This window comes from Chiloscyllium plagiosum, unplaced genomic scaffold (genome assembly GCF_037043375.1).
Source record: "Chiloscyllium plagiosum isolate Xiang-an unplaced genomic scaffold, Cpla_swu_hap1 HiC_scaffold_7, whole genome shotgun sequence".
In the NCBI taxonomy this organism is placed as follows: Eukaryota; Metazoa; Chordata; class Chondrichthyes; order Orectolobiformes; family Hemiscylliidae; genus Chiloscyllium; species Chiloscyllium plagiosum.
In genome coordinates, this window is record NW_028270145.1 from 54,997,825 (window position 1) to 55,025,156 (window position 27,332).

Sequence of the window (27,332 nt, forward strand, 5' to 3'; positions counted from 1 at the left end):
TTGGAGCTTCTCACTAATGTAGGATACATTCCCAAAAATTATCCTTATTTTGTGGTACTTTTTTAAAATGCTGGTTTAGAATTTCCAATTTTTTGACAGTTGAATTGGGTTTAAGAAATAGTAAAAATTAACAACACAAGAATAAATCTGCTTTATTACAATATTTAGTACATTTCCACAACTGATCTAAAACTTGATTCATGATTTCAAGATTTTTTTGTAAATATCTTTTGTTTAAGATATTCTACCCAGGCATCCTTTGTAGACAATTCCATAGAATTCCATTGAAAATGAGGGATCTATAAAGAGAGTCAAAAAAAGGCAAAATTTGTAAAGTTGCACTACAAGAAATAAAAGTATAAACTACACAGAAATACTAAAAAAACAAAAGGATTATTTAAAATTGTGAAGTATGAGGACACTTATTTTTATCATTTATTGGTGATGCTTTGTTTCAGACTTTAAGTAAAAAAATTCAAAAATAAAAAGCAATATAAGTAATATTACTGCCTCACCAGTCATCAATGCATAACATGATTGATAGCATTTATTTCATTTAGTAAATGGAAATTAATTTTTTTTTTACAATAAAAAAATTTAACAGCTCATAATATAGTACCTTACATGGCTAATTAAAAAAGATAATGGGAAACAAAATGGTTAATGCACAATAGTCTGGATTTTTCCCAATCCAACAGGAAGCCTGACAGATTATAACTGATGGATACACACCTGGGTCTTAGTACTCTAAAGTGTTACTTTTTTTTTGGTAGACTCTGGAATTACCTGGGTGCTAATGACAACAATGTTAGCTAAAGTTTACTTCTTCATGTACATATTAATTTGCATGATGAAATCTTACATGTAGCATGTAAGATGGTAATTTAAAGACCATGTCATTACCGTAGCAATGAAATGCAGCACATTTCTGCCAACCACTTCATGTATTTTGGATAAAAAAAAACAACAAACCATGTATTATTTACCTTCATTAAGCTCACTTAGAAAGATAAATTTCAAATCCAGGTCATTTCTTGTGTAAAATTCGAAAAAAAATGAAAAAGCCAGAGAGAAAACTGAACAGATCCTTGCACCATTTCAAGCTTCTATTCATCTTAAAGCTGTTAGAAAATGCACGACTAATCTAAGCGATTACATCAGTATATAAAATGCTATTCTTATAGAGTCAAGGTATGTGTATATATTTTGAAAACAATCAGAATAAGGCATTTTCTCAGAAATAACAATGTACCTGTACTACATGGTATCCCAAAATCTCCAAGTGTCTCTTTTTCATAACAGTGTCTCCTTTCATGTGATGAGAGTTCTTGCAGAAGGCTTTAGAGTCAAGAAAATCTATAGCAACTCTATAGGAAAGGCAACACTTTTGATTATTTTTAATTCATAATGTACTGATAACAATTCTTCTTCAGTTTGAAAAATAGTCAGATTGGATCGAAACATTGCATATGTTTCTCTCTCCAAAGATGCTGTTAGACCCAAGTTTCTCCAGTATTTTCTGTTTTTATTTCAGATTTGCAGCAAACATAATATTTTACTTTTATTTGATGTAATATGGAATCTGGAATTGTATGAAGGTCATGGGAGCACTGGTTTGTGGGAACATAGGAGTAGAAGGCCATTTAACTCCTTCCACAAACCCTGTCATTCTTGATCATAGTTGATCATCCAATTCAACACCATTTTCCAGTACTATCCCTGTATCTCTCATCATGAGTATGCAAACATGTACCAAATTCTATCTTGAACATATTCAATTACTGAGCTTCCACAATCCTCCGATTAGAGAATTCCAAAGATTTACTATGAAGAGAAGAAATTCCTCTTCATGTCTGTCCTAAATGACTTGCTCTTGTTTTGAGACGGTGTCCCCTGGTTCTAGACACCATAGCCAGAGAAAAAAAATCAGTTCTGCATCAACTCCTCGAAAACAGTTTTAATGAGGTCACCTGACTTTCTTCTAAATTGTAGAGAATAAAGGCCCAGTTTCCCTAAATTCTCATGTGGAATTTCCACAATCTAATGAATTAGTCTAGTGAATCTCTGCACAATCAATCTGTGGAAAGTGTTTCCTTCCTCAGAAGAGGATCAAAAATGCTCGCAACTTTCCAGGTGTAGTTTTATCAAGGCTCAGAAGAACTAGGAGCAGTTGTAGGCAATTCAGCCTCTCATACCCCCTCCACCTTTCAATATGATAATGGTTGATCTCATCTTGACCTCAACTCTATTTTCCTGCCCACTCTGCATAACATTTCAACCCATCAGTAGTTAAAAATCTCTGTCTCCTCCTTAAATGTCTCTGCATCCACCACACTCCGGGTTAGTGAATTCCACAGATTCATTATTTTTTCGGAGAAGTAATTTCTCATCTCCATTTTAAACCTGCTACTCCTTATCCTAAAACTATCACCTCTAATTGTAGGCTGCTCCACAAGTGGAAACATCCACTCTGCAACTACTTTGTCAATTCCCTTTAGTATCTAATGTCCCTTAATTAAATCTCCTCTCATTCTTTTAACCCTGAAGAGTATACGCTTAAACTGTTCAATTTCTTCTCATATGATAAACCCCTCAACTCTGGAATCATGAAGCTCCTCTGAACTGCTTCCATAATAACTACATCCCTCCTTAAGGAAGTGGAATAAAATGTTTGCAATGCTCCATGTATGATGCCATAATGCTTGTACAGTTGCAGCAACACTTCCCTACTTTTGTACATTATCTCTTAAACAATAAATGCTGAAATTTAATTTGACTTCCTTATTACCTGCTATACTTGCACACTAGTTTTGTGATTCACACACAAGGACACGAGATCCCTCTGCACTGCAACACCCTTAAGTTTCTCTCCATTTAGATGATAAGTTATCTTTCTATTCTTCTGACCAAAATGGATAACCTCACATTTATCTATGTTGAACTCCATCAGCCAAATCATGGCTAAGTCATTTAAGTTGTATTAGTCCAATCAGACCATTATTAGACCGCTCTTTTATTACCAGAGGGGCCCTACACCTTAGGTGATGGGAGAGTTTGAGAAGGAAAGTCCAGCAATGGTAACCTCAGTGTGGAAATTGCATCCATCGACTATGGAGATCCACCTGTAAATATTTTATTTGTACATTACAGCTTACTTTCCCACCTATTTTAGTATCATCTGTAAATTTGGCTACATAATCTTCTAACCCTACAAAGTTATTAATATAGTTTGTAATGCAGCACCCAACCAGTTATATTTTGCAAACTAGAAAAAGCCCATTTATTCTAACTCTCGGTAAGCCAATCCTCTGACCAAGCCAACTGCCTCCTAACTCCATGTGATCTTATGTTGTGTATTAATCTTTTATGTCACACCTTATCAAATACCTTATTTAAATCCAGACATATTACATCTACAGGATTCTTCTAATCCACTTTGCTAGTTACATCTTTGAAGAGTTACTCTTCACAAAACCATGCTGACTCTGATGGGTTGCATTTTGACTTTTCAAATGTTCTATGCTTACTTCCTGAAAAACAGATTCTAACAATTTTCTATGGACATTTAGAGAGGGAAAAATTGATTAGGGATAGTCAGCATGGCTTTGCGCTAGGAAAACAAACTTGATTGAGTTTTTTGAGAAAGTTACCAAAAAGATTGAAGACGGCAGAGCAGTAGACTTGTTTATTTGGACTTCGACAAGGTTCCGCATGGTAAACTAATTAATAAAGTTAGGTCAAATAGGATTCTGGGTGAGCTTGCCAATTGCAAACATAATTGGCTTAACTCCAAGAGACAGAGAGTGGTGGTGAAGGGTTGCTTTTCGGACTGGAGGCCTGTCACCAGCGGTGTTCCACAGGGATCGGTTCTGGGTTGTCTTTTATATACTTAAGGAAGCTTCTTCTATCCATTTTTATGTCATGCATTGGCTTTCTTTCATGATTTATCTTTGCTTTTTAAATTACTTTTTTGGCCTTTGTTGATCTTACATTTCCTAATCTTTCAGGCTGTCATGTACTTTTGCAATATCATACAATCATAAAATTTTACAGTACAGGTGGCCATTCGACCCATTATGTCAGCTCCCAGAAGAACTATCCAGTTAGTCCCTATTCTCCAACTCTATCTCCATCACCCTTTAACTTTATTACTTTCAAATATATATCCAACTCTCATATGAAAACTCCTATGGAAAGCACCTCCACCACCTTCCTAGACAACACACTCCAAGTTCTCATAACTCTCTGACTAAAGAAGTCCCTCCTCATCTCACTCCTAGCTCTCTTGCTGACACTCTTGAAATGTGAATGCTAGTTACTGATGTAGCAATTAGTGGACACAGAATATCCTTCTTTACCATGTCAAAATTGTTCATAATTTTGAACACCTCAATAAGATCACCTCTTAATCTTCTCTGCTCCAAAGAAAACAAGCCAAACTTTCTAATCTTTCCTTGTATCTAAAATTCTTTATTCATGATAATCATTCTAACAAATCCCCTTTGAACTTTTCCAGGGTTTTAACATCCTTCTTTAAATAAGGTGCTCAAAACTCAACATAGTTTTTGCCTTTCGAATTGAAGCAAGTTATCTGCATTCCTTTATGAAAATCTTTGTGATAAAGGCCATAGACCATTTGCCTTCTTAATGGCTTGCTGCATCAACCTTGAGATCTCAAACATAAACAAGAAATGACTTAAAAACTTTTTTTAAAAACTTCATCTGTCTTCATTCCTCTTTTTAATCAGTGTCTCAAGGGCACACACAATAATCAGAAGATTTCAATTTCCTGTTCTGTTTAAAAAGGTGAAATAAGCTTTTTTAAAAGGCCATGTCAACACAGAACACGTTCTGGAATAGAGTATAATTTGATCATCAATTCAAGTTACCTCTTTTCTGCATTATTATACATACTACATAAATATGCATATAGAGACAATCAGTTTAAAGAAAAACAATTGTAACAACTTGACATTCAACTTTTACACGAAAGCAAAAAAGGAACCAAAGTTAATGTGTTTAAGAGTTTAACAATTTTATAGCAGTATTAAAGCTGTAAAACATCCCAACACAATTTACAGAGCATAATCAAACAAAAATATTTACATTCAAAAACACTGCAACATTAGGACAGCTAACCAAAGGTTTGGCCAGTATGGAAGGCTTTAAAGAGCATCTTAAGGGAGGAGACAGAGATTGACAAGTTGAAGGAGGAAGTTCTAGAGTCAAAGGTCTAGACAGCTGAAAGGATAGCTGCTTGAAGGAGGAAGAGAATTCCAAAGTCATAGACAGATTTAAAATGAAAAGTTTAAAAATCAAGCTTTAATCAAACCAGGAACCTAAGGACAGGGACAATGGGCAAATAGAACATTGAGAGTTACAATACACGGAGATGAATTTTTAAATGAGCAAATGCATGAAGGGTGAAAAATGAACAGAAGGCCATCCAGTAAAGCCCTGAAACAGCCAAGATGGAGGCAACATAAAGGACAGATGAGGGAATACAAGCATGGACGAGTCAAGATAGAATGAAGGCACACTGTCGAAAGGACTGTAATGATGGAGTAACAAAGGAGGCAGACAAACAACTCTAATACTGCATCTAAAATAATGCATGGAAAAGGCAAGGAAATCAGCTCTGGGTATATTTGGTTGAATTAATAGATGGCACAGACAAAAAGTGGTAAAATTGTCTATGAAGATCTGTCCACGGTAATTGATCAATTTTAATCTCAAACTTTAAAGCATTCAACCAGCAAAATATGTAGAGTGAGCGCTAATCTGAAGTAAAAAGCTTATGAAATAAATATGTAACCGAATCCAGGCCGCCACAAAATGCAGCTGGTTGCCAAGGTTTATTCTATAAAATACCAGTTTGTAAGTAAGTCACTCAAAAATGTAAATTTGTCAATAACCTTACTTACTAAATGTTATTATTAATAATAATTCAGTCAAAAAATGTCAATAACACAATATACTATTTTGGTTAAACCACGTAGAACTACTTTATTTCAATAGTGTTTTACAGTGAGTTAACTACCAATTCATAAAAAAGGCCATAAGTCCAATGCATGAATTTACATTAAAAAATGCCAAACCACATCAACATATATGATGCACTCTATTAAGTTATCGCTATAGGAAAGATTATAGAATAAATTTAATATTTGTGGAAATTTGAATCTTTCTCGCTGGTTTAGCTATGGCAAACTGCAGATGCGTAGTCACCTTCAGATCTCTGCTGTAAATAACTATTTCAAAGCAAAATAAAAAACCCAACACACTCAATTTCCTAGATAACAAATATTATTGTATCAGATGGAGAGTAGTACTGCAAGTAGCTCTTGAGAAATAACCATTCTTAACATCACACAATTGTGGCTAAAATACTAGTTGGTTAGTTTGATAGGAGCACATAGAAACTGAACAACATTCAAAAGTCAAAATGAGCAGTTACAAGCTAGTTACGAGTTACATCAAAAAAAGTGCAGGTTTTATCTTGGTAGAGTGACCTCGTTTTGAATATATTTTGAAAAATATTGCTTCAGAATAACATTTAAGAGAAAAAGCAAACTGGCTGTGCACAAACCTGTGTGTTCCAGGTACTAGTTGTTTCTCATTAATATGTTTGTTGTCTGGTTCCCAACACATTTTTCTCTTCTCAGAAAGTAGCATAACACTCTGATCAACATAAGGAAGAGGCTTTTGATATTTGTCAAGGACACATTCAAAGTCTACAAGAAATGAATTATCAATTTCAAAATCAAAATATTTAATGGGGGAAAATCACCATTAACAATAACTTTTTCTTGAGAAGGATGTCAAACATGGATTTACAGTGGTACATTTACATGAAAGAATGATAACCTGGAAATAACAAATGAAATGTTGATATTTATCTCAAAGGAGGTGGAATTCAAAAGAAAGGAAATAAAGTCTTGGGTAAGTACCATTTGAAGTACAGAATTCATGTGTGTGTGTTCAGGATGCAGAGAAGGTTGACCAAGCATATACCATAGCTTAAAAGGATTAAAAGCTGGCAACAAGGGAATCAGAGAGGTTTATATGACCTAAATTTAGATGATTGAGAGATGATTCCGTTTAAGAATAATAATGAAGGGATTTGATTGGGTATATTCCAGGGAACTATTCCCTCTTGTGCGAAAGTCCAGTCCAGAGGGATAAATCAGAAATTAGAACTAGGTTATTTACAAAAGAGAGCATTATTCCTAACAAAAGGGGTGGTTGAAATTTGGAACACATCCCTCAAAAGGCTGCAGATACCAGGTCAATTGAAGTTTAAGACTGATTATTTTCAGTTGTGAAGAGCTTGAGAGAATAAATACAAACAAGATACAGATCAAACATGAATGAATTAAATGGCATAACAGATTCTAGGTTAAATAGCTTACTCAATATCTTGTCTTCCTACATTCTTTCACTAAATCTTCTGAAAACTAGCTAAGTAGCAGTTTTTAACATGCAAGTTGAACTTATTTCAAAGAATTAGGAAGACTGTAATCAATTAATTAGATAATCGACGATCATTCATTCTGTTTTTTTTGTTTTAAAGCCTTATTTAGATTTTTAGATTCCATACAGTGTGGAAACAGGCCCTTTGGCCCAACCAGTCCACACCAATCCTCCGAAGAGTAACCCACCAAGACCCATTGCCCTCTGACTAATGACCTAACACTATGGGCAATTTAGCATGGCCAATTCACCTGATCTGCACATCTTTGGATTGTGGGAGGAAACCAGAGCATCCGGAGGAAACCCATACAGACATGGGGAGAACGTGCAAACTCCACACAGACAGTACCTGAGTGGACCGACAGGGAAGTATGTGCAGTGTTATTAAAATGAAAGACCAATTTCAGTTTTAAAGGTCTTTAAAAACAATGTACTCAAAAAGCAATGAACTCTTACATCAAAATTAAAGAACTCTTTGATTTCAGAATCAGTGATACATTAGATCACTGGAGTTAGGAGGAACAGAGAATAATACAGGAAATGTAAATTACCTTTCCTCTAAAATGCAAAACATGATTATATCTGAAGGAAACTGCAGAAGATCAAGTAACATACCTATTAAATAATAGTATGGGGTAAACACAGAGGTTTTGAAATAGATACTTCCTCCCAATAAGTGCTCCAATATTTCTTGAATCTGCTGCTGGATTGCACTGACAGAAGGATTGCCTTTAAAATAAAAAACATTACAAAACAGCAAGTTTTGCAGTCAGAAATTGATATACTCGAATGCTTAGTATTAATAACGTAAATTTTAACATATCAAATGAGGTTTTAACACACATTGAAAACATAAGATCAAAAGTCCGCACCAATTACATCACTGATGTTAATGGCAGGTGACAGTCTATACCGAGCGAATAACAGTAACTTTTTCCTCTATAGAATAACAGTAACCTTTTTCCTCAATACCATTGCTCCACCTATGATTAAAACTGATGAAGAGATAAAATTTACTTAATAAACAGAATCACAATTATCATATTTATTCAGTTATCTCCTCAGGCAAATACAATTAACGATACGTGAAAACGTCACTGAAATTTGAATTTTGACAGGCACTCTTGTCCTGATATTTTAATATTTCAGTTATTGAACTTGTATGTTAACCATGGATTGAAAACGGCAAAAGATCATAGACAATACAGATAACTCAACGGCATATTGGTCCCTTTCATAATAAAGTACAGTCAAAGAAAACAAAAATAAAGTACAAAGTCAACAGTATTAAAAATGACACAAACATTCTATTTATACATTCTGAGAGCCAGACTCATGCTATCACATTGGGTCCATTGGCTCTCCTACAGGTCAAGCAGACAGACACTAAATAAAAGATAACTATTAATAGAGAAAAAAAACTGCAGATGCTGGCATCCAAAGTAGACAAACAGGAAGCTGGACAAACACAGCAAACCAGACAGAGTCAGGAGGTGGAGAAGTCAACATTGCGGGTATTAATCCTTCTTCAGGACTAGATGTGGGGATATGGGGAGTTACAGATAAAAAGAGGATGGGGTGGGATAGTTGGGGAGAATAGCGGTATGGTGAGGTAGTGATAGGTAGTGAAGATCACTACCTATCACTATCTCACCATTCCACTACTCTCCCCACACCACCTATCACTAACTTACCCTTCCACCCACCAACCTCTCTCTTTATTTGTAGCTTTCTTTATCCCCACATTTAGTCCTGAAGGAAGGCTAATACCCGAAATGTTGACTTCTCCCCTCCTAATGCTGCCTGGCTTGCTGTGTTCTTCCAGCCTCCTGTTTGTCTATATGACAATTATTAGCTTTGACAAATGTTTGACCAATTTGCTCAAGTTCTTTGAGGATATAATAAGCAGAGTTGACAAAAGGGGAATTGGTAGATGTTATTTGGATTTCCAGAAGGCATTGATAAGATGTTGCATACAAGATTATTGCAAAAGATAGAAGCCCATTGTATTATACATAATGTATTAGCATGGATTGAGGACTGGTTAAAAAACAGAAGACAGAGAGATTGAGGATTAATGAGTCTTTTTCAGGTTGGAAAGAAGTAATTAGCAGAGTGCCACAAGCATTAATTTTAACTAATTATTTACTATCTATAATAATGACACCAGGAGGGATCAAAATGTAATGTATCAAAATTTTCTGAAGAGAAAAAAATAGGTGGGAGACCATGTTGTAATAAGGACATAGATAATCTACAAGAGGGGGCAGAAAGGTTCAGACAGTGGACAAAAGATTGGTAGTTGGATTTTAACGTATGAAGTCATGCACTTCAGGAGGACAAATCAAAAGCAGACTATTAGCTTAGTGGAGAGTGACCTCAGAAAACTGCCATGCAGATGGATCTGGGTGATCCTATACATGATACATACAAAGGTAACATGCATGCGCAAGTAATTAAGAAAGCAAATGGAATTTGGGGTCTTTAATACAAGGAGTTTGGAGTTCAAAATAGAGAAGCTGTGTTGAAACTGTGCAGGGTGTTGGTAAGGCAACATGTGGGGAATTCAGGCAGCATCCGAGGACAGGCAAAATCGACGTTTCGGGCAAAAGCCCTTCATCAGGAATAAAAAGGGCTTTTGCCCGAAACGTCGATTTTGCCTGTCCTCGGATGCTGCCTGAATTGCTGTGCTCTTCCAGCACCACTGATCCAGAATCTGGTTTCCAGCATCTGCAGTCATTGTTTTTACCAACATGTGGGGAAGGTTATACTGCTTTGGCCTCCATATTTAAGAAAGGATGTACTGGCATATTAGGCAGTTCAAACAAAAAAGATTCACTAGGCTGATTCCTGGGATGAAGTGGTTGACTTTTAAGAACATCTAAACAGTTTAGGACTTTATTCATGAGAGTCTAGAAAAATGAAGGGTGATCTGATGGAAACATGCAAGATTCCAAGGTGTTTGACAGGATAGAAGTTGAGATGATGTTGCCACTAATAAGAAAGTTTCAATTAGGGGACACGTCACAAAATGATGAGACAATCCTTTAAAACTGGGATGCAAAGGAATTTTTCTCCCAGAGATGAATGTCTGGAATTCTCTGCCCAGACATTGTAGAGGCTAGAACACTGAAAGTATTTTAAAAGGAACCTAGAAATAGGAGTATATGTCAGCCATTTCGCCCTTTGAGCCTGTTCTGCCATTCAATGTGATCATGGCTGATCATTGAACTCAATAGTCTGTTCCTGCTGCTTCCCTGTATCCTTTGATCCCTTTAGTTTGAGTTTCATTTATTGTTGTCACATGTACCGACATACAGTGAAAGTGTTGTTTTGTGTGCTGCACAAGCAATTTTTGTACCATACGAAAATGCAGGGTAGCAGAACAACGCACAGAATACAGTGTTACAGCTGCAGAGACACAGATCAAGCTCCAAGTGTTCTAATCTGCAGGATGCTGATGAACTTTTGAACTGTATCTAAATCCTTCCTGAAATTATACAATGTTTTGGCCTAAATTTCTTTTTGTGGCAGTGAATTCCACAGTCTCACCATTCTCTGGATGAAGAAATTTCTCATCTCAGTCCAAAAGAGTTTATTCCACATCCTTAGTTCTGGAGTTCCTGATCATTGGGAACATCCTTTCTACCCTTTACCCTGTCTGGTACAGTTAGAAAATTAGAAAGTATCATAGCTCTCAACTTTCCAGAGAACTAGCACAAAAGAGGAAATGAGTTGCAAGGCAGATCAGCCACAGTCTTATTGAATGGTAGGTCAGACTTGAGGGGCTGAATGATTACTCCTGCTTCTATTTCTTATGCTCTTATATTCCTTCCCACAACAACACAGACTGCATTGAATAAGTGTTAAAAGAGAAATAACAGTGGAAAAAGCCTCAGCAAAAAGGGATAAAAATATATTTCTATTTATAGAAGTAATCACTAACCTTTATTTAGTAATTGCTGACAATAACGGTCATGAAACCAAGGCGTCTGGAATTCCGGGCACTCTAAACAGACAGCTCTGTTCAGCTCCATTAAACGTAACCGGATCCGCATGTTCAGAACATCAGGGAATGCTAGCATTAGAAATCAATTATTATAATAAATTACAGTACTTTCTCTTTTTACCAATTTTACCCTTTACAAAGGCATTTTATTCAAAAGGATGATTTGGTTCCCATCCTCAATCAAACCTTCACGTGGAGACTCCGATGCAGTTAACAGATAACAATCAGGTGCAGGAATTTTTCTCTCCCTTTCGTAGGAGCTTCTTTCTCTGGCAAAATGTTGTACCATTATAATGTTAGCCAACACTTCCAAAGGCAATTTTCATCAGCTGTTAAGTTGCTTAATCAGTTGATCCAGAAGCACACAGTGGGCTACATAATTTCTAAGTTACCTTTAAAGCAATCACCTCAAAATTTAAATCAAGCATGACGTTGATGATATGCATTTGAAAGAATGAAAACTAATCATTTCCCAGCTCTGGAAACTTTTTAAATGAGCAGTCCAACTGACTCAAGAACAAAATGATAAGCAGAAGAGTTTTTACTGCTGGGTAAAATCAAAGTTAAACAATGAGTAATTCAGATGTGTTTGACATTTTTCTGCTCATTCCCAACATGGAGGTATTCTCGGAACAGGCATCATTTATTGCCCATGCTTAATTATCCCAAAAGGATGCTGGTAAGCCTTCACATTAGCCTAGTGCTTTGCAGAGAAGAGTCATAGAGATGTACAGCATGGAAATAGACCCTTCGGTCCAACCTGTCCATGCCGACCAGATATCCCAACCCAATCTAGTCCCACCTGCCAGCACCTGGCCCATGTCCCTCCAAACCCTTCCTATTCATATACCCATAGCCTCCACCACATCCTCTGGCAGCTCATTCCATACACATACCACCCTCTGCATGAAAAAGTTGCCCCTTAGGTCTCTTTTATATCTTCCCCCTCTCACCCTAAACCTACGACCTCTAATTCTGGACTCCCTGACCCCAGGGAAAAGACTTTGTCTATTTATCCTATCCATGCCCCTCATAATTTTGTAAACCTCTATAAGGTCACCCCTCAGCCTCCGACGCTCCAGGGAAAACAGCCCCAGCCTGTTCAGCCTCTCCCTGTAGCTCAGATCCTCCAACCCTGGCAACGTCCTTGTAAATCTTTTCTGAACCCTTTCAAGTTTCACAACATCTTTCCGATAAGAAGGAGACCAGAACTGCACGCAATATTCCAACAGTGGCCTAACCAATGTCCTGTACAGCCGCAACATGACCTCCCAACTCCTGTACTCAATACTCTGACCAATATAGGAAAGCATACCAAAGGCCCTCTTCACTATCCTATCTACCTGCGACTCCACTTTCAAGGAGCTATGAACCTGCACTCCAAGGTCTCTTTGTTCAGCAACACTCCCTAGGACCTTACCATTAAGCGTATAAGTCCTGCTAAGATTTGCTTTCCCAAAATGCAGCACCTCGCATTTATCTGAATTAAAACTCCCTCTGCCACTTCTCAGACCATTGGCCCATCTGGTCCATATCCTGTTGTAATCTGAGGTAATCCTCTTCGCTGTCCACTACACCTCCAATTTTGGTGTCATCTGCAAACTTACTAACTGTACCTCTTATGCTCGCATCCAAATCATATATGTAAATGACAAAAAGTAGAGAGTTAAGAATCATGTTATGTTTATGTTCAGGCCAGACTGATTAAAGATGATAAGTTTCATTCCACAAAGTAGTAATTAAATTGATTTTGTTGTCATCAGTCAATCCTGAATTATGGGGTGATAATCTATCCAAAAATTGTTTCTCAAAACATCTGAAGTTTGGAATATTAAAATTTCACCCTCAACCAAATGTAACATATCCAATCTCAGGTCTGACCAGTGTCCACGTCTAAAAGGATGTGGACTGGCATCCAAAAAGGGAAATGTCAAGTTGGTAATTAATGCTTTAGATCACATCTGGAAAATACTAACCAAAATGTCAAAATGCTTTGTTAAAAGGCAGTGATGCTTTGTTTTGAAATTATATTGCGGAGGAGGGGATTCAGCAAACAGGCCTAATGTACATGAGATTTCAAAATTGTTGGAGTGTAAGGTCATATGATATCTTTAATAATTTACAAGTACCAATGTTTAAATAACAAATGAAACTTACTATCCAGTTGAGAGTCCAACTTCGCTAGGAAATCCACACAAAAAATAGTCTTAATTAGATCTTCAGGAAAATAGCTTGCCAGAGCTAGTGAGTAACCAAGTAGGACCAGAAGATGAGGGTCACATAAATCTACGGAAAAAGAACAAACTTGCATTTATATGGCATTTTTCAAGATCTATGGTTATCTCAAAGAGCTTTACATAATTAAATTTTTACAAAGTGTAATCACTGTCATAATGTCGGGAAAAAAATCCTCCATTAAAGAGGAACGTCGATTCTCCGAACAAGATGGGCGGGCACTATTTCGTTTGGATAATTGATTATTCGGTTAATTGATCCAATGCCTTTCCTCTGGAGCTCAGAGTTTTCTGTTAAGTCCGCTCCTCGCTCAGGAGTCTAGGCATCATCACACTGCGTGTGAGCCCCTGCCCTCCCCCCACCCCCGTTCGCTCCCCCCAACTCGTCCAATACCGCCCCCACCCCCTGCCCACCCACCAACCCCATCTTTGATGTAATATTTCTATAGGGACCTCTTCGGATAATTCGATATTTGGATAATCGAGGTTCCTCTGTATATCACTAAACAATCTAATCAGCACAATAAAGGTTAAAAACTTGCTAAGCTTGCAAAATAATTTTTAGAGAATTGATTTTGCATTCCTATTAATACTGCCAATGTTAATTGGCAAGATTAATATTCTAAACTATGAAAATGATGGATATTTTTGTCTTCCAATACTCATCCTTATGGGAAAGGTACAGTACACAAATACAATAAACAGCATTATGCAATTGAAATGTAGTCACAATACTTCTAGATGCTTGGATAAAAATAAATTTTCAAATTAAAATCAGGAACTTATGGAAGAAATATTAATATATCTTAATTCTTTCCTGGAAATTATCCTTTGCCTTCCTACAGACATGTTAGATAGTAAATTTCAAATTTATTCAAATGGGAAGGGGTAAATTAGGACCAACTATATAGACTTCAAAATCAAGTTGTCACTTGCCATGGATTTAGTTAAAATGGAATGTAATTTATATCCTAAATTATATCCATCAATCCTATTTTTTTGAAAGTATTGGTGTCTCAGAGGCATCGTAATTTACTTTCTTATTTAACATGTTATATATTTCTGGAGAATGGAAGGAAAAAAACTGAAGGATTTATATTGATGAGCTCAGGACATCTTAAGAGTCTTTACAGTCAAGGAAGTACTTTATGAAACATTCGTTGCAATGTAATAATAGTAAAATGGAAGTCAAGGGAAACTGGAACAAAGTAGATTTTGATCATTTTTAAACAAAAAAATGATCAAAACTGAAAATTCTTGCATGCCTTTTTTGTTTAAAAATTATCAAAATCTACTTTTGTTCCAGTTTCCCTTGACTACTTCGGTACAGGGTGGGTGTTTACAAGGTGCTATCAAAGCTACCTAAAATAAGCAATCCAAGCATAATTCTACAAAATGCCTCAGCCCTTAAAGATGTGGCTGAAATTTGACCTACACAATCCACAGCAGTATAATTAATCAAAACCTCAAAAGCAAGAGATATCCAATCTCTATTCTTACTGTAACTATTAGAAATGAGTGGTCACATGACCCAAAATAGGGTCTATCGAAAGGATACTAGAAGTCAAGGCAGGAGTCCTGAGAGAGAAAGAAAACCAAGAAACCAGAAGAAGAGGGTAGTGACCAAGAGGAACAATGAGAAGATAGTCAGAAGATTACAGGTAGAGGCTGCAGGTAGCAAAGTGCGTTCTTGTGCTGGCTCCATGTATGTTGTGCTGAGAGAAATCCTGGGGAGATGGGATCGTGAATTAGAGTGCAATTAGGACTTGGAAGACAGGATTAAATCTCTGGAAAATGAGCAGATATTGAGGCACCCAAAGTTGCAACTGTATTGGAGGAAGTTGAGAAGCAGATCTTTGAGTTTGAAGAGTGGAAATCCTTTTGAAAAGATTATTGAGAGAGATTGTTGTGACTCAGGTGATTTCTGACATCTAGAAGGGTTGTTAATGAGTGCATGGGATTGGTCTTGGTTGCATTAGATACTTAATAGAACATAACAGCGCAGTACAGGCCCTTCGGCCCTCGATGTTGCGCCGACCTGTCATACCAATCTGAAGTCCATCTAATCTACATTATTCCATGTATGTCCAATGTGTGGGTCATTCTATTTAACCACAGTTTGCTTGTTAATTCAGTTTTGCTTCATGTTGATTTTGAAAATTTGTGTACAAGATCAATATTTTAAGCTATTTTAACTTTTCTAGATAGTAAACTTTATGTCTGGTTGCACAAACCCGTGAAGTCTTCTGTCATCAATCTCTATGCTTCAAAAAGATAGCAATTCAGATTCAATCTTCATTTACTGATTTATTGTCCCAATCAGCTTTCCCAATCCAGTCCAAAGTTTAGGCCACCATCAAGTACAGTACATGGTTGAGTGGCTTAAGCCAATAGTTGCCAGAGAAATTGGGCAAGGTGCTCAGGACCTTACTACCAATTCACAAAATGGCAAAATGCTTAAATCACCAATTTTCCATGTATTACTTAAAATAGTGGACTGTGAATGGAAACAGTGCAGGAGAGAGGCTTGGCTTTCAATTAAAACACTGTAATCCAGAAATCTAATATTATGACAAGCAATCACCACTGTAGTCTTAAATTTAACTAATATATTTGAACTCAATGTTTAAACAGTAATGTAATCTTGCAATGCATTTAAATCATTTATAGATTGAAAATAATTGTGTTGAAAAAAGAGAAGTCAAGCAATGCGTTGACTTAAGTGAATGTCAGCTGACTTTTATTGATTTGCAAAAGTTTAGATTCTGCATCATCATAACGCACAGTACAATACTCACTCAAATGAGGCCTGATTTGCTGTATACTGGATTCAAAGAACTCTTCAGCTTGTGGAGGATCATAATTCAAGATAGTGAATGGAAGTAGAGTGGCATATATGGCTGAATAATGGATCTGAAGTATTGAACAAAAATAAAGTTACCATTTTATTGCGGCATCAAAAGTATTTTCACTTATAAATTGCTTAGGAACCATTATTCAAAAAGCAATCTAGGTCTGTTCATTGAGGATGAAGGAACTTAGATTTATTTTAGTTTGTAGAACATTTCAACAACAGCAAATAATCCATAACTTTTGCTAAGTTGCTTCTCATTTTTCTTCCCCCTTTCCAAATATTATTTCATATTCTTTTTCAGAAAGTGATCCAAGATCTTTTAAATGACTCAATAATAACATATGCTTTAGCATTCCATAGCCCAAGATATCTTCAAAATAAAAATACAGATGAAATCAATATAAAGTTTTTGGGGTCCACTTTCCCTTTCTACAATTTTTGAGTGTGACATTTCTTGAATAATGGATTCACATTACAGTAACATCCTTTACCTGTTAGAATCAGAGTCATAGAGATGTACAGCATGGAAACAGACCCTTCGGTCCAACCCATCCACGCCAACCAGATATTCCAATCTAATCTAGTCCCACCTGCCAGCACCCAGCCCATATCCCTCCAAATCCTTTCTATTCATATATCTATCCAATTGTCTCTTAAATGTTGCAATTGTACCAGCCTTCACCACTTTCTCTGGCAGCTCATTCCATATACGTACCACTCTGTGTGAAAAAGTTGCCACGTAGGTCTCTTTTATATCTTTCCCCTCTCACCCTAAACACCTATGCCCTCTAGTTTTGGACTCCCCGACCCCAGGGAAAAGACTTTGTCTATTTACCCGATCCATGCCCCTCATAATTTTGTAAACCTCTATATTGTCAACCCTCAGCCTCTGACGCTACAGGGAAAACAGCCTGTTCAGCCTCTCCCTATAGCTCAAATCCTCCAACCATGGCCACATCCTTGTAAATCTTTTCTGAACTCTTTCAAGTTTCACACCATCTTTCCCAAACCCAGAAGCCCAGAATAATTTAAATAATTTGTGTAGAATGACTAGAAATTCAGAAATAGTGCACGACATTTATAAAAGTTAAGTACTACAGAATAGGAAAAGGCCATTTTGACCCATTCTTTGTTTTATAACATTTATTTTCCATCATTATCCAATCATTTTAAACTATGCAACATAAATGCCTCTTTAATTGCTACTTGCAGGAAGGCTCAAAGAAATCTAAATTACCTCTTCTGCGACTTAAGACAGTGGGAAAATACTGAGAATTCACTCCAACATGCAAGATTCTATTTAGTACATAGAACAGAGAACAATGCAGCGCAGAACAGGCCCTTCGGCCCTCAATGTCGCGCCGAACTGTGAACTATTCTCAGCTCATCCCCGTACATTATCCCATCATCATCCATGTGCTTATCGAAGGATTGTTTAAATCTCCCTAATGTGGCTGAGTTGACTACATTAGCAGGAAGGGCATTCCACACCCTTACCACTCTCTGCATAAAGAATCTGCCTCTGACATCTGTCTTAAATCTATCACCCCTCAATTTGTAGTTATGCCCCCGCGTACAAGCTGACGTCATCATCCTAGGAAAAAGAAAGACTTTCACTGTCAACCCTATCTAATCCTCTGATCATCTTGTATGTCTCTATCAAAACCCCTCTTAGCCTTCTTTTTTCCAATGAGAAGAGATCCAAGTCTCTCAGCCTTTCCTCCTAAGACCTTCCCTCCAGACCAGGCAACATCCTGGTAAATCTCCTCTGCACCTTTTCCAATGCTTCCACATTCTTCCCGAAATATGGTGACTAGAACTGTAAACAATATTCCAAGTGTGGCCGCACTAGCGTTTTGTATAGTTGCAGCATGATATAGCGGCTCCGGAACTCAAATCCTGTACGAATGAAACCTAACACACCGTATTGCCTTCTGAACAGCACTATTCACCTGGGTGGCAACTTTCAGGGATCTATGTACATGGACTCCAAGATCCCTCTGCACATCCACACTACCAAAAATCTTTCCATTGACCCAATACTCTGCCTTCCTGTTATTCTTCCCAAAGTGCATCACCTCACATTTAGCTACACTGAACTCCATTTGCCACCTCTCAGCCCAATTCTGCAGTTTATCCAAGTCCCCCTGCAACCTGTAATATTCTTCCAAACTGTCCACTACTCCAACGACTTTAGTGTCGTCTGCAAATGTACTATTCCATCCACCTATGCGTGCGTCTAAGTAATTTATAAAAATGACAATGTACATTTGGGATATGGGTTCCTTGTATTGCAGTGGTACTGTCCTTATCTCTGAGTCAGGAGACTTGGATTAAGTCCCACCTGCTTCAGAGGTGTGAACTATCATCTCTGAACAGGTTGATTAGTAAATAGCTGTGGTTGGGATATAGATTTATCCTGAATAGAAGGCAAAGGCAAACAAACGACTGTTCTTTCTACTTTCCACAGTACTTAAACAAAGCCAGACTGTTCCCTTAAACACCCATCAATTCCAACTGTAATTCTGTTTTCAATTTAAACTAATGGAAAGAAAAACAAAAAAATCAGACAAGTTGTATGACGGGTTCATTCCCCACTACCTGTATTAAGCCCTTACAGATATTGAAAGTTTCCCCTATGGCAGCATTATAGTTTACAGGTTAAGGTGGTGGTCAAAAGGAGGAAAACCTTGGTTTGCTGTATAATGTACTATTGTACGTACCTTGTTGATATGTTTAAGCGTGACAGATGCTATTTGGTCCAGCAAATCAGCGTGTAGGCAACTTGTTTTGGTTAGAAATAGGGCAAATTCCATAACATTGGACTCAGTCACCTGATCAATTAATCGTTCTAAGGTGGTCATTGTTTCTTCACAAAGTACTTCTTCAAACCATTCTCCAGAGACGTATTTTAGCTCTTCCATCAGTAGATCCATATTGTCTGCCTTCTGCAATCTTTCCAAACCACACTTATTCAGCTTCTGTAGTAGTTTCATGTACACTGCTGCTGTGCCAGGTTGGTATAAGGAACCATTCCGTACCCATTTGGTGATGGCAACGGCCAATGCATTCAAGTCATTTAAATTACACTGGGGCAAGACAGCATCGATACGTGTAGAGATCAAGTGATCAATCCGTGCAGAAGGAAGGAGAGAGAGAACCCGAGTTAACATGGACACCTCATAAGGGATAACACTGCGGTGAAGATAACTGCAGTGGGAAAGAGTAATGGAGGGATGGTAAACAAGGGAAGAAAGAGAAAAATGACAAAATGAGTAATCTGAAGTGCAATATCTGCTGGGAACTTTCCAAATGCATTTAAATCTGACAGAAATAAGACTTAGACCACACCTTAGTTAGATCTTAAAAATTGTAAGTTAGGTCTGCCAGATCAAGATAATTAGCAAACGTTTACATGGATTCTGCAATGCATTTATAAGAAAAATAGCAGGGCAGAGTGCTTGTGTACAGGCATTACTCTAATGTACAAAATACCTAATATGGTGCACATGCAGTGATCATTAACCTATAGTTACCGTATTTCCTGAGTGATTTATTGAATAATTTAGTGATGGAACTTAATCCTTGTAACCTTTGCAAATCTGAAGTGAAGAAAACATTAGGTGTAAAGCTGTGTACTTGAATTTGGTCTGCAGATAAGAAATACTAAAGCAAGTAATGTTTTAAAATAAAATAATCATCTTCAAGCACAACTAATTACAGCACAACACAGACTATTTAGCTTAGCCGGCCTCTGCTGGTGTTTGTGCTCCACCCAGCTTAATGGAACTGTGAATGTAAAAGATCCCATGGCTGTAACAGTAGAGAAGAAATCTTCAGTATGTTGGCCAATATTTCTCCCTCAAATGATATTACAAAACAAATTATCTGTGCATCATCACACAGCTGCTTATGGAAGCTTAATATATACAAATATACTGGCCCATTTCATAGAAACATACTCCTATTTTACATATTCTTATTAGGCTGCCCCTCAGCCTCTGACGCTTTAGCAAAAACAATCCAACTTTGTCCAGCCTCACCTTGTAGTAATACACTTTAAACCAGGCAACATCCTGGAAAATCTCTTTTGCATCCTCTCTGAAGCTCTTCCTAAAATTGTGCAGACCGCAGCTGAACACAGCACTCTAAATGTGGCCTAACTAAAGTTCTAAACAGCTGTATAAAACAGTTCTTTATCTATGTCAGTACACGATCCCCAATCCCATGCATTTTAATTTTACCAGCTAATCTCTTAAATAAGACCCAATCTTGAACTCAAAGTCCAAGTAAACCACATCTACTGGCTTCCCCTCATCAACTCCACTAGTTACATCCTTGAAAAACTCCAGTAGATATGTCAAGCACGATTTCACTTTTGTAAATCCACACTGATTCTGTTTGGTCCAGTCACTATTTTCCAAATTATAATAGTGGCTACCTTATTGTCTGTAAAGTGATTTGAGATGTTCTAAGATAATTGCAATAACTCAGGAAGCCCAACTGGAAAGAAACATCATTTATAGTAGACATCAAAACGGAGCCAATACCATGGTGTACATACACTAGTTGCACCCTGGGCCAGGCAGCCTGCAAACTGATCCCAGAGTTTGCTTCTATATATTTTCCAATAAAACCTTGACAGATGGAACTTGAATTCAATGCTCCTAGCTCAGAGATAGGGACACTACTACTGTTCCACAAGAACCCTAAGAGGTGATCAACCCTGCACAAATCATTTACTGAAGAAGACTGTGTTTCAAACTCACACGTATAGAACACAATGGATTAGCAGTCCATTGCCTTTACCTCTCAGCCATCTTGTTTTACCTGAGTCTGCTATAAAAGATTCTTTCTCACTGATTTTGCTTTTAAGTATTAACTGTAATCATCCAAGCAGCCAATTAGACGTTTACACTCAAAGCCCATTCTGAGTCTGCTTTATTTTTTATTTTAATTAACCTATTTAGGGATGTTATTACACCTGTGGAACTTGTGGAACTTGAACCTAAGTCTCCTGGTTCAGAAGTAGGAACACTATCAGTGTGCCAGAAGAGCTCTGAGTCTGCGTTTTTTTCCTCCACTAAGTCTACTTTTTTAAAAATTGTTTTTTCTTTCTTATTACATTCGGAAGTTTTATCTCACACAACCAAATGACATTCCCACCACAAGTCACCATGAATTTCTTCTGTTTTTCTTTTAAATATTAACTATCACCAGTAGTCACCCATGCAGCCAACAAGAAATTTACATGCAAAACCCATGATGGGCAAGAAGTCTGCTTTTTTCCCCCTGATATCCAGAATGTTATCACACACAACCAAATGACTTTCTCATCAACATATACCTGTGACATTTTTCCTTTCTTAAACTACTAACCACCACCAGAAACTTTCCATAGCCAATTAAATATTTATAAGCAAAGCCCATTATGGGCAATGCAAACCATCAAAAGTGAAGGGTGGGGGCTAGGGAGAGCAGGAAGGGACTCAACCAAAATGGAGATGGAGGGGGAAATAAAACACTGCATCCCCCACAATGGCCACCTCTATCTAAAGGCATTGATGGCACTGATCAACACTGTGTGCTCCTTCTCCAAGGAGATCCAGGCATGTATATGACCACAGAAGAGGGGCAGACAGTTGGCTAGTTCTGCTTTGCTTTTTTCTTGAAACTACTACTGAGTGCACTTTTTAAATAGATGAACAGGGTGAATAATCTATGTTCAGACTAAATACTCGATTGAACAGTTTGAGCTTTTAGAAATTTTTTTATCTACTTGTTTAGATGTGTTATAAAAGGGACCTAACCTGTGTCTTCTGGCCCAGAGGTAGAGACATTACCAGTGCAGCACAAGAACCCTCCTGAATCTGCTTTATCATATTTTCTAATCAACCTGTTCAGACATGTTATGACATATCCCTGGAGCAGCTGGAACTTGATTCCAGGATTTCTGGCCCAGAGGTAGGAGCACTACCATTGCGTCACAACAGCCATCCTGGGTTTTCACTTTTCTATTCAGAAACCATTTCCACCCATTCACTGTTTGAAGAAATATCAGTCCTTAATAAACTTTATTTATCAGCTTCTGACTATATACCTTGACAATGAAAAGATGGGTTAAAATGAAACAGTAGTTTGGACTAAACTTAACAACTTCATCCTTGTTAGGCAATTTTTTAAGGTAGCTGAAAATGTGTTGCTGGAAAAGCGCAGCAGGTCAGGCAGCATCCAGGGAACAGGAGAATCGATGTTTTGGGCATAAGCCCTTCTTCAGGAATGAGGAAAGTGTGTCCAGCAGGCCAAGATAAAAGGTAGGGAGGAGGGACTTGGGGGAGGGGCGTCGGAAATGCGATAGGTGGAAAGAGGTCAAGGAAGAGGGTGATAGGTCAGACTGGGGTGGGGGTGGAGAGGTCAGGAAGAAGATTGCAGGTTAGGAAGGCGGTGCTGAGTTCGATGGATTTGACTGAGACAAGGTGGGGGGAGGGGAAATGAGGAAACTGGTGAAATCCGAGTTCATCCCTTGTGGTTGGAGGGTTCCTAGGCGGAAGATGAGGCGCTCTTCCTCCAACCGTCGTGTTGTTGTGGTCTGGCGATGGAGGAGTCCAAAGACCTGCATATCCTTGGTGGAGTGGGAGGGGGCGTTGAAGTGTTGAGCCACAGGGTGGTTGGGTTGGTTGGTCCGGGTGTCCCAGAGGTGTTCTCTGAAACGCTCCGCAAGTAGGCGGCCTGTCTCCCCAATATAGAGGAGGCCACATCGGGTGCAGAGGATGCAATAGATGATGTGTGTGGAGGTGCAGGTGAATTTGTGGCGGATATGGAAGCTTCCTTTGGGGCCTTGGAGGGAGGTGAGTGGGGAGGTGTGGGCACCTCCTGCGGTTGCGGGGGAAGGTGCCGGGAGTGGAGGTTGGGTTGGTGGGGGGTGTGGATCTGACGAGGGAGTCACGGAAGGAGTGGTCTTTTCGGAACGCTGATAGGGGAGGGGAGGGAAATATATCCTTGGTGGTGGGGTCCGTTTGGAGGTGGCGGAATTGACGGCGGATGATGCGCTGTAATTGCCATAAAGGAGCACAGCAAAGGTTTACCAGACTGATTCCTAGAATGAACTAGGAGAAAGTGAGGACTGCAGATGCTGGAGATCAGAATACCGAACAACCCAGATGGCCTCCTTCTTCAAAGACCGCAATTTCCCCTCAGACATGGTTGACGATGCTATCCACCACATCTCTTCCACTTCCCGCTCCTCCGCCCTTGAGCCCCGCTCCTCCAACCGCCACCAGGACAGAACCCCACTGGTCCTCACCTACCACTCCACCAATCTCCATGTACAGCGCATCATCCGCCGTCATTTCCGCCACCTCCAAACGGACCCCACCACCAAGGATATATTTCCCTCCCCTCCCCTATCAGCGTTCCGTAAAGACCACTCCCTCCGTGACTCCCTCGTCAGATCCACACCCCCCACCAACCCAACCTCCACTCCTGGCACCTTCCCCTGCAAACGCAGGAGGTGCAAGACTTGCGCCCACACCTCCTCCCTCACCTCCCTCCAATGCCCCAAAGGAAACTTCCATATCCGCCACAAATTCACCTGCACCTCCACACACATCATCTATTGCATCTTCTGCACCTGATGTGGCCTCCTCTATATTGGAGAGACAGGCCGCCTACTTGCGGAGCGTTTCAGAGAACACCTCTGGGACACCCGGACCAACCAACCCAACCACCCTGTGGCTCAACACTTCAACTCCCCCTCCCACTCCACCAAGGATATGCAGGTCTTTGGACTCCTCCATCGCCAGACCACAACACCACGACGGTTGGAGGAAGAGCGCCTCATCTTCCGCCTAGGAATCCTCCAACCACAAGGGATGAACTCGGATTTCACCAGTTTCCTCATTTCCCCTCCCCCCACCTTGCCTCAGTCAAATCCATCGAACTCAGCACCGTCTTCCTAACCTGCAATCTTCTTCCTGACCTCTCCGCCCCCACCTCAGTCTGACCTATCACCCTCACCTTGACCTCTTTCCACCTATCGCATTTCCGACGCCCCTCCCCCAAGTCCCTCCTCCCTACCTTTTATTTTAGCCTGCTGGACACACTTTCCTCATTCCTGAAGAAGGGCTTATGCCCGAAACGTCGATTCTCCTGTTCCCTGGATGCTGCCTGACCTGCTGCGCTTTTCCAGCAACACATTTTCAGCTCTGATCTCCAGCATCAGCAGACCTCACATTCTCCTCAATTTTTTAAGGTACCCAATTTTGTTTTTCCTGACTGCTACATGATTTGCATGGAGCACTTTGAAAACATATTCCATATTTGCTGCTGCTAACTGTATAAAATGTTAGCTCCCAAAACAGCATATCATTTTAGCAGAATGCAACCAATTCTATACTAGTGTTGATTAATACATAATAGTAAAGGCCCAAAAAGCCTCAACAGTTGAACATTCTAGTTACATTTCAAGTTTATTTATAAAATGCAGTGTTCTGCATTCAATTAACTTAATTTCTACATTACAGTAATATCAGAAATTCTACAGAAATTCAGCTTTGCATGCATTGCAAACAAAACTAAGAATTCAAACTTACAATTCCATTTATTTAGTTATCCAAACATCTGCAGCATCACAAGAACCCTCCTGAGTCCGCTGTATGATATTTTCTCATCAACCTATTCAGACATGTTATGAAACCTCTCTAAAGCACTTGAACACTACTGCTGTGGCAATGTTAAAGTTCAGAACGAAAAATATTTATAACAAATTTTATGGTAAGATCAGTTTTCTTCACGATTCATTTTACCTTGTTAACATTCGCCTCAATTCTGCATATAACTCTGGATTTTGACAACGAAGTGACAGCAATGCCTTTGTTAATCTTGCAATATCCACTGGCTTGTATTGATGCAATTGTGTGTACAAAGCTGTTGCAACTCTGAGCAAGGTGAAAGGTAAAATAAGTATTTTCTAGTTAAATATCAATATGAAATGTTTTCATTATCCTTTATGTAGTTTGTGTTCATTGTTAGCAAGGCCATTATTTGTTCCACATCTCTAACTGCCCTTGATCTGAATAGTTTACTCAGTCAATTTGGAGAAGCAGTTAGGCCTAACTACATTGCTATGGGTCTGGAGTTACGAGTAAGTCAGGCTGAATAAGATAACAGATTTCCTCACTTGCATGACAGTAATGAACCCATTAATGGCTGGCTCATGGACGCTTCCTTCATTATGCAAAAGCATATTAAAGTTCAGAACAATGAATACCCATTATTGAAGTATTCTGTTACAGTTTCTCCACCATTTAGTTTAGCTGACAATAAGCCTCAATTCCATTGTAGTTATGGATTTTGATAATGAAAGTAAACTTTCAATTCTATATTTTATCAATTGAAAAATAATATTACCTGCTTAGAATTTGAACTTGTGTCACTAGAGTATCAATTCAGCCCTCTGGATTTGTAGCCCATTGACACTATCATTGCCCACTATCTCTCCCTAAAATGAAGGAAGTGATAACACAGAACAAACACAACCAATAGACTACTTATCCTTGTGAGCAATAGTATGTATACTTACTTTTGAATTAGTTGTGAATTCCTGCATTCCATCTCTTCCATGGTTTCTATAACTGCTAATGTTTGTGAAGGGCTAAACTCATCAACCATTAACAAAGTAGCAGATTCAAGCCTATTTGACAGGGTGGTGGGATAACGAGGAAGGAAGAAAAGTTTGCTGCAAATTATTTTGTTCATTATATTCTAATGAGTTTTGATGTAGAAAATACCCATAATGCATTACTTATTGTAATTTTATAAACTAAATTTAAATTAGTTTAAATGAGATGATATTAAATTTTTTTAAACTATATTAAATACTAGGCATTACTTCTGGTAATTTTTAAAAGGAATTTAATTATCTCAAATGGATGAAGATCATTAAATTAAAATTTCAAAGCAATGACATTTACATATTTCGTAAGAATGGTTTTTACACCATGTAACAATAGAACTGCAAAAAACAAAACACTGCTCCACATTTTTCTTATGCAATGAGTAAAGAATGTGTTCAGAAGTTATTTTTAGATGGCATAGCTCTCTAAGTTAAGAACATACCTTTCTCTAACCACTGATCCAGATAAAGGTCCTAATGCTGCAAATAGCTTGGCAAAACTGGCAGAGTCACTGTGTGCATTCATAAGTTCAGTAAGTCTCCATTTAGCAGATAAGCGAAAGTCACAGTTGTTAAAATGTAAAGACTGGTAGACCCCAAGGATTATACTTATGTTATCAGCATCTAGATTTTTTATGTTCTGAAGAAAAATCTTGTTGCATTTTTCCAGCAGAGGACGATAACTGAACTTGATGTTGCGTAGAAATTGTACTATTCGGCGTGGATTGTTAAATTGAGAAGAATCTTTGGTATCCAACAGAAATTCTGCCTTTTCTATCAGACAATTCCGAAGACGTGTGGAGATCATTCCAGAGATGCTTAACATTAAAGATGAAAGTATTCTATTCAACAGGCAGACATAATTAGCAATGACAATTAATGTTTTCAGAATAATTCATTGCTTTGCATAATGTTCTATATTGCAATAAAGACTACACCTTCTTTTCCTGTGCCACAGTACTTAATGTACAGTTGATTTCAGAGTGAATAGATAACAATAGATTAGTACTGATAAATATCAGTATAAGTAGTGCTGTGCTACAGTAATTTTCTTAAAGATCTTTTAATCTTGCTGTTTAGTCATGATAC

General features: G+C 38.2%; 1 protein-coding gene and 1 long non-coding RNA gene across 12 annotated transcripts in view; one reads left to right on the forward strand and one right to left on the reverse strand.

Annotated features, from left to right (window-relative positions):
- Window positions 1–74: 74 nt before the first annotated feature.
- Window positions 75–27,332, reverse strand: part of fastkd1 (FASTK mitochondrial RNA regulator 1) — a 54,063-nt gene continuing 26,805 nt past the window's right edge. For 6 of the 8 annotated variants that reach the window (XM_043693660.2, XM_043693662.2, XM_043693661.2 and 3 more), the window contains 11 exons: window positions 26,687–27,085; window positions 26,151–26,261; window positions 25,375–25,506; window positions 19,294–19,780; window positions 16,515–16,629; window positions 13,640–13,768; window positions 11,420–11,551; window positions 8,089–8,202; window positions 6,590–6,734; window positions 1,253–1,367; window positions 75–299 (listed from right to left, as the gene is read on the reverse strand). In XM_043693660.2, coding sequence (XP_043549595.1) covers window positions 207–299; window positions 1,253–1,367; window positions 6,590–6,734; window positions 8,089–8,202; window positions 11,420–11,551; window positions 13,640–13,768; window positions 16,515–16,629; window positions 19,294–19,780; window positions 25,375–25,506; window positions 26,151–26,261; window positions 26,687–27,085 — 1,972 coding nt within the window. In that variant the 3' untranslated portion in view covers window positions 75–206. Of the gene's footprint in view, window positions 300–1,252; window positions 1,368–6,589; window positions 6,735–8,088; window positions 8,203–11,419; window positions 11,552–13,639; window positions 13,769–16,514; window positions 16,630–19,293; window positions 19,781–25,374; window positions 25,507–26,150; window positions 26,262–26,686; window positions 27,086–27,332 lie in introns of those variants that run through there. The other 2 variants (XM_043693664.2, XR_006312141.2) reach the window with 2 other exon arrangements.
- Window positions 6,744–27,051, forward strand: LOC148149618 (uncharacterized). 4 transcript variants are annotated; one of them, XR_015757683.1, is made up of 4 exons: window positions 6,744–6,942; window positions 7,574–7,842; window positions 11,624–11,710; window positions 26,917–27,051. It is a non-coding gene; the product is annotated as an uncharacterized LOC148149618 (long non-coding RNA). The 4 variants fall into 4 exon arrangements; XR_015757682.1 differs by having other exon boundaries at window positions 26,914–27,035; XR_015757681.1 differs by lacking the exon at window positions 11,624–11,710 and having other exon boundaries at window positions 26,914–27,043.